Genomic DNA, 8,260 nt, shown 5'->3' on the forward strand with positions numbered 1-8,260 from the left:
GCAGAAAATGTATCTTCTTGGGTTATAGTGATGAGCAGAAGGCTTACAAGTTATATGACCAAGAGGCAAAGAAGATCATCGCGAGCCGTGATGTGGTGTTCAAGGAGGAGCCGCATACAGTGGAGGAGGAGAAGGCAAGGTCTTCCACTTTATCATCAAGCGAAGAAGTAGTCCACTATGAACCTGTCCCGAGAGCTATCCCTATCCTTAAGGAGGAGGAAGCATCATCTTCAGATGATGAGGAAAAAGTTCACCAACCTGACATCACCCCACCGGAAAAGCCATTGCCGCGCTGGGTGAAGCAGCTCTATGACCACAATAATCCTATGCCTGCATCTGTTGAGGAGAAGGCAGACGGACCAAGGAGGTCTCAGAGAATAGAGGAGCAAAGGAGGGCTTCTGCTCACATAGTCAACATGGCCTTGATGGTTGAGATTATGAGAGAAGTAAAGGAGCCAAGTGACTTAGAAGAAGCACTTGCAGATCCATCATGGAAGGCTGCTATGCAGGCGGAGTATGACAGCATAATGAAGAATGACACTTGGGAGCTAGTGGATCGGCCAGCAAAGCGGAAGATTATTGGCACCAAGTGGATCTGGAAGGTAAAGTACAAGGCTGATGGTACCTTAGAAAAGTACAAAGCTAGACTGGTTGCCCAAGGATTTTCACAAGTTGAAGGGTTTGATTTTCAAGAGTCATTTGCCCCAACTGCCAGAATGACCACTATTCGCACGGTACTTGCAGTGGCTGCCCACAAGAAGTGGCCAGTGTACCAAATGGATGTTAAGTCAGCGTTCTTAAATGGTGACCTCAAGGAGGAGGTGTACGTGGCTCAGCCACCAGGGTTTGAGGCCCCCCATTCTGAGAACAAAGTGTGTAAACTGAAGAAGGCATTGTATGGGCTGAAACAAGCCCCCAGAGCATGGTACCAACGGATAGATAGGTTCTTTTTAAACCTAAACTTCAAAAGATGTGCCTCAGATGCTAACTTGTATGTTTACAGGGATGGTAAAAAGTCTGCAGTGATTGTCCTATATGTGGACGACCTTCTTATTACAGGTGACTATGAAGATATGATCAACCAAACTCGAAAGGCTTTGAGTTTTGAGTTTGAAATGACAGACTTGGGCTTGCTGCACTATTGTTTGGGGATTGAAGTCTGGCAAGAGCCAGGAAAGATCTTCATCTCTCAGAAGAAGTATGCATGGGAGATCTTGAAGGCATTTGGCATGACCGAGTGCAAGGAGATAGCTACACCTATGGAGGTGAATGTAAAGTTATCCGTTGAGGATACATCAGCACTAGCAGACATTGGGAGGTATAGGAGGTTGGTCGGCAGTCTAATCTACTTGTGTAACACCAGACCAGATATCAGTTTTGCTGTTGGTGTTTTGAGCAGGTTCTCAAACAAACCTCATGAGAGTCATTGGAAGGCTGGGATGCGGGTGCTCAGATACTTGAAGAAAACTCTTGACTATGGTATCACATACAGTTTCGGAACTTCTCTTGTGGGGAACTGTGACTCAGATTGGGCAGGAGACATTGATTCCAGGAAGTCAGTTTCTGGTTATTGTTTCTCTTTGGGTTCAGGAATTTTCTCTTGGATTAGTAAGAAGCAACCAACAGTGGCATTGTCTTCTACCGAAGCAGAGTACAAGGCAGCTTGTTTTGCTGCATGTGAGGCCGTATGGTTGAGAAGGATTCTATGGCATATGGGAGTGCAGGATGAAGAACCAACTGTGCTGAGATGTGACAATCAGAGTTGCATCGCCATTGCCAAAAATCCAGTGTTTCATGCACGCACCAAACATATAGAGATCCAGTATCACTATGTGCGTGATTTGATGGAGGATGGGATAGTGGAATTGGTCTACTGTCCAACAGAGGAGAATGGAGCAGATATCTTCACCAAAGCACTTACGAAGGATCTGCTTCAAGTTCATCTTCAGAGACTCGGCATTGGGCCGAGGAGATAGTTCACCTATGGGTGGACATTGAGGGGGGGTGTTAGATATGATCAATGCCCCACCCTCATTAGGTGCTACCAATGATCCATGGTGCTCAAAGTTGTAAGGCCCCCATTATGAGGAGAAGCCAAATGTGAGCCCGGACATTGGTTGAGTCCTGACTTGTATATCAGATGAGGTCTATGTGACCGGATGGCAAAAAGGTGACTGTTGTGGGTCTAATCTTTGGGTTAGACGGAGTGGTTAAGCTGGTAGCAACTCGAGGCACATTGCATTGAGTTGCGTGGTAAGGGAGTTAAAAGGGGCCCCTATTGTGGGGTCCGGGGGCCGCGGAAGCGGCCCCTGGCTGGGGGGTCCCAGGGGGGCCAGCGGCCCCCCTGGCGGGGGTCCGGGGGCAGCGCCCCCGGCCCGATGGTAAAGGGAATATTCCCTGGAATATTCCCTGGCCGACTAGTGGAGGCTCATATGGTAGGTCGGTCAATAGGCCGACCTAACGACCTTCGCGGGCTATAAAAGCTAAACCCCTTCGCAGCCATCTTACACTTATCTTTCACCCAGTCAGAGTTGTTGTTCCAGCTAGCCTTAAGCTCTTCACCTATCTTCTGTCTAGATCGCCATCTAAGCTTCACACAGTGGAAGCGCACGGGTGGACAGAGCCATCTTTGTATCAGTTGTTTGGAGTTAAAGAATTTTACTGATTCTCCTCTTATCTGTTGTGTACTCTCTATCTCTTTCTCAGATTCTGTTCGCTGCGCCGTGTAATATTTTACAGTATGCACAGCCATGTCATCCACTAACTTCTTCATTCTGCCTTTCCCAAAGTTGGTAGCAAGCAGAGCTCCTATTTCTGTCAACCAAATCTTACCATCTTGTCCCCAAAATACCAAATTCTTCCTCCTTGCATCCTGAAAAGATTCACAATCCTTGCAATGCTGATGGTCCGTACTATCACACCAAATACATCTTTGATCTCTCCTAGGTGTACTAGAAGCACTCCTAGGTGCAGTAGGAGCACTAGAAGAAATAGTAGGCGCAGTTGAAGCAAACTGCTCTTTCAATTTTCCCACCAACTCCGCTTTAACTGACTCTAGTGTCAAATCCGTTATGCCTTTGATTATGTCATCAAGAGAGGTAGGCACCGATGGAGCGGATGGTTTTGGAGCAGAAGGTGCTGGCATCGGTCGTGGAATAGGAGGAATAGGAGGAGTGGAAACAGTAGGCACTGGCATAGGCCAAGAAACTGGCTGAGGAGGAGAAGAAATAACAGGGATAGAAGCAGGCATAGGAGCAGAAGATGGTGTCAGTGTCATAGAACTATTCTGTAGGCAGGTCTTCCATATCCTCCTCTTGGTCAAAGTCGAGACTGCATCCTGGGCATCCTGCCAATCCGTTTTAAGTCCCATAGGCTTCGTGCGATCCTCAAGAAGCTCTCCCAATTCTTCCTGAAGAGCAGGATCTGTAGCTTGCAAGAAAAGCTCAACTTTTTCAACATCCAATGCTCTTTGTTCAATGGCATCAAGCTGACTATACCTCTCTTCAAATTCTCGAATCAACTCTGAAGAAGCTAGACCTTTGTTTGGCATGTAGTCCTCAAGGAAATACTCTTCTTTCAGGGCCTTTTTAAAATCTTGCCAATGCGAATTTTGAATAAAAGATCAATCACTTTTGCCCTCAAGGCGGGTGTGACAAGACGAAGGAAATACTTACTCATAAGTCCAGCTAGAACTCCAAAAACTCCCATCTTGATCTCATATGTCTTCAAGTAAGCTGAAACATTACGGCCATCAAATAACTTCTTCTCATTCTCAACTGCTTCAATCGTCTTAGTTGCATTGATTGCATTCTCATGCTCCGAATATAGTTGCCTTTGCTGAGACAACTGCTGTTGATGCAATTGCTGTTGCTGCTTCATATACAATTGTGTCTGTTGATTTTGAAGCTGCATATACATGGACATATTCTACAAAATATGCTTTAGATCATCTGTTGAAGTACTTGACGCAGCAGTCAATGATGGAGTTGAAGTAGAGAACGCAGCAGGAATCGTAGAAGAGGCTGAAAATGATGCTGAAGTATCTCCCATCCTGAAATTTCTGCGACGCTTTCACGTCGGGTTCACCAAAGATGTCGAAGGGTTTTTGAAAGCAAAGTCGTGTCTACAGAAGACCTTGATAAATTTCGAGATGGAAGATCAATCAAGCTGAATTATTCTTATTTACTGCTGTCTACTGTTGTTAACACAGAGTAATCAAAAGTAGTATCTCTGTGTAATTTTCTTTTAGTAAAGAATTGCAGTCCTGTCAGTGTTAACAGTCCTTCAATTAAACAATCGTTCAGTAAGTCTCCTCCTTTTCTTTGTTGTACTGTGCTCCAGAAAAGCTATCATGCTGAAATTCTGCTGTAATTCTTGAATGAACACAAATATTAGTAGTGGAAACATGGGATATTGCAGAGAGGAAGATTGCAGCCCATTGGGACAGTTGGCATCTTCCCTCACTATATAGCAGTGATTATGAAAGTCTACCTCAAACAGCCCAATTTCACCCCTGATCCATGGCAGAAGAGTCATTTTGAGGTGATTTATCTGCAGGCTCTTCCATCATGACCACATCCTCTTTGCTGCTGCCCATTGGTACTGCTTCTGTACCACTTGACATATTTGAAGCACCATCATCATCAACTATCTTTAGTTCCGCTGGCAGTTGCCCTGATTTAAGTGCCTTTACAAGCCTGGCAACTTCCTCCAATGTTTGAGAGTTTGCAATAGCAGCCTTGATAGCCAGAATCTGCTCCTTGGTTGGACCAGTTTGTTTAACTTCTTCAGCTTTAGAAGGAGATTTTTCGTCAGGTATTTCACCAGGCACAAATGTCTTTGCAGGAGGCGGTTCCATGTTTAGAGGTTTTGCATCCTTCGTTCCAAACAAAGCTGTTGCCTCTTGTCTCTCCTTTTGCTTGACTTTTCTAAAATCTAGAAGGCGTAGCTTCTGCAGCTTGTGAATGACATAAAGACGATAGTGTTGTTTCTTTGTGACTGTATTATCAAGCAAGCAGAGGGTCTACAAATTTGTTAGCCCTTCAAGAGGATCAAGGTCTATTAGGTTCACCAAGCGATTGTTTGTGAGTATCAAAGTATGAAGCTTTGGCAAAAAAAAAACCTCCAAGACTTGGGCTTATTCGAGCTATCCTATTATTGTTAACCAGGAGTATACTAAGACGCTTGAGATAAGGAAACCCTTCTAGCTTGACCAGCTCATCCGAGGTTCCGCATGGTCAACCTGATTATAAATCTCATCGATGACTTCATGGTAAGTCTTCAATCTATATAGTTCCTTGAAATAGTTAGACAACAGTATGTTCATGCATAGGAGTTTCTCCAGAAGGGAATCGATAGGCTTTCCACAGGTCTGCACCTTCATATTCAGATACAGTTAAAACCAAGGAGCTTCACACACCACTGCTTCAACAATACCCCTCGGATATGCTTAACATTCCGATTGTGTCACATAGTCTTTATTCTATTCATCAGCTTCCCACAAGACAGGCATTGCCAGTAGTAGCGACCGAGTGTTCCTTCTCGAACACCAAGCAGATGTTATGGTTGATGCACCAGGTCCCGTGAGTGCTCCCCTTCTTCTTGGTAACACTAACATGCTCAAAATTGCCCTCTTCTCCCTTCCTAAGCCTGTTTTTCCTGCTTTTTCTCCCCAGGCGGCGTACAACATGGCCCTTTCGGACCATAAAAGAGGCCCCTCCCTATATCAGAATTCCCTGGCCCCCTTAGACCATTTTCTCACTCTTAGAATAGCTTGAATCCTGCTGTATACAGGTTTCTATTCTTCGATAGCCACATCCCTGCCCCCTCCACGATCCATTACAAAGACTTGCCAATTTCCAGGGTAGCACTTCAAAAGTCGAACATCGAACATCCTCTCCCAAATTTCGTAACTGCTTTTAGGAATAAACAGTCTCAAAACTTTTAACAAAGCCCTTAATCATTGGCTCTCGAGTGTTTCTCAAAAGCTCACAAGCTCTTAATCTCATTAGCACTCAGGTAAGAAAGAGCCTCTCCCTTAGGAATGAGTAGACTAACGTGCCTTTCCACATCAGCTCATCAATGCATTCTCTAAATTGTTGAATGGCCTCTATTCATGAGAGCTAGATATTTGATCCTGCATGAAGCCACAAACTATATTTAAAAAAAACATAATAGCCAAGCTAACACTGCAGCTGCCAATTCTGGTTCAGAAGCTTTTGAGAAACTGCAAATGAAGCCCAGGCATCAGTACAGGCATATTCTATCTGTGCCCTACTCAGTTGTTGTCGTGTTCCCCAATTGCTCATAGTGACCCTCTTGGGTTTGTCCATTCGAAGACCTAAAACTTCCCGTACAAGGACTTTCAACCCAACATGTCTCAATTCTTCACGATTCAGTTGCTCAACAGCTAGTGTTGTGAGCTCATGTCCACCTTTTCCAGCTTGTTTACATGCTAACAGTGCCTCTTCCACACTCTCCTCCAATGTCAAAGGTACAAAAAATGTTCGAGTTCTAGCTCTTGCAACTGCAACCTGAATGCTATCACTAACTGCTTATTCACTAGAAGCATGCAATGACAATGAAGGCAGGCAACGCTTCCAGGGAACTTGTGAGATTGAATGGCCTCCGATGAGGAGGAAGGAGACAAGACGAGAGGACACGCTGGAAGGTTTCCATACTTGGCATACATGCCAACTAGAGCATTACCGATAAGTTCCTCTTGCTCCAACCCCCTCTCCACTATACTGGCCACGCAGAATAAAATGCAAACTCGACGACTAAGTATGCACAAAGTAACAAATGTCACACACACAAAATTTTTGGTGGATTCCACACCTCGGATGCGCAGCAATACAACAATGCTGATTAAGATATGCCTCACGATCTTGAACAACAAGACCTTCATCGTTTTCCATTTTGTCTACGTTACGACAAACAATTTGTTTTTGTTATAATTCTTTTTTTCTTTCTTAAATTGTTTGAGAAGGGATTTCTTCTCTTGTAACTCAGCAAAAATTAACGTATGTAAAGTCTCCACCCACCCACCCACAGATTAACATATATATACCGGAGTGTTTCCCATCTCGTGGTATTGCACCGTACCTCGCCACCACTCTCTCTTTGTTTTTTATCCATTCATTATCTCCTCTCCTTCCATCTCTCTCTCTTTTTCTCTTTCTTTATTATGCTGTTTGTTTATTCCCTCTCTCTCGTTCCTTCTTCTTTTTTCTCTTCCTCCCCCTCTCTCATTTTCTTTAATGACCATGACTACGACTACGACGAAGACCACGACCACGACTACGACTGCAACTATGACTACGACTACCACCATGACCACAACCACGACCACGATTATGACTATAACTACGACTACGACTACGATAACCACGACCACAGCTAGGACTACGACTACGACCATGACCACGAATACCATTACCACGACTACGACCACTATAATAAACAAGAAAAGAAGAAGAAGAAGAAAAAACAACAACAACAACTACTACTACTACTACAATAATAAACAAGAAAAGAAGAAAAAACTACTACTATTACTACAAAAAAAAAACAAGAAAACTAAACAACAATAAATAAGAAAAGAAAAGAAAAACTACTACTACTACAACAAACATCAACAATTAATTTCCTTATCTCTCTTCCTCTCTCTCTCTCTCATTTCCTCTCCCTCTCTTTCTCTCTTTCCCTATTAGGTTTAATGTTTTTTCTATCTTTTTCTATCTCCTCTTCCTCTCTCATTTTTTTCTCTCTCCTCTCCATCTCTCATTTCCTTTTCTCTCTTTCTCTCCCTCTCTCGTTTCCTCTCTATCCCTCACCCTCACCATCTCTTTCTCTCTTTCCCTATCAGGTTTAATATTTTTTCTCTTTTTTCTATCTCCTCTCCCTCTCTCATTACCTTTTCTCTCTTTCTCTTCCTCTCTCATTTCCTCTCCCTCCCTCACCCTCTCCCTCTCTCATTTCCTCTCCCTCCCTCTCCCTCTCCCTCTCTTTCTCTCTTTCCCTAGTATGTTTAATGTTTTTTTCTTCATCTCCCTCCCTTTCTCTCTTTCCCTATTATGTTTACTGTTTTTTCTCTCTTCCTCTCCCTCTCTCTTTCCCTATTATGTTGAATGTTTCCCTCTCTTTCCTCTCCCTCCCTCTCCCTCTTCCTCTCCCTCTCTCATTTCCTCTCCCTTCCTCTCCCTCTCCCTCTCTTTCTCCCTTTCCCTATTATGTTTGATGTTTTTTCTCTCTTCCTCTC

At 43.9% G+C, this 8,260-nt stretch overlaps 1 protein-coding gene across 1 annotated transcript; it reads right to left on the bottom strand.

The window, feature by feature from the left end:
• Positions 1-4,495: 4,495 nt before the first annotated feature.
• Positions 4,496-5,208, bottom strand: LOC148011889 (uncharacterized). Its single transcript, XM_087670562.1, has one exon. It carries the CDS (start codon positions 4,856-4,858, stop codon positions 4,508-4,510), a length of 351 nt encoding a protein of 116 aa, XP_087526688.1. The 5' UTR covers positions 4,859-5,208; the 3' UTR covers positions 4,496-4,507.
• Positions 5,209-8,260: the final 3,052 nt, after the last annotated feature.

The sequence above is a fragment of the Lygodium microphyllum genome, chromosome 28 (assembly GCF_053477565.2).
Source record: "Lygodium microphyllum isolate KBCC chromosome 28, Lygodium_microphyllum_v1.1.10, whole genome shotgun sequence".
In the NCBI taxonomy this organism is placed as follows: Eukaryota; Viridiplantae; Streptophyta; class Polypodiopsida; order Schizaeales; family Lygodiaceae; genus Lygodium; species Lygodium microphyllum.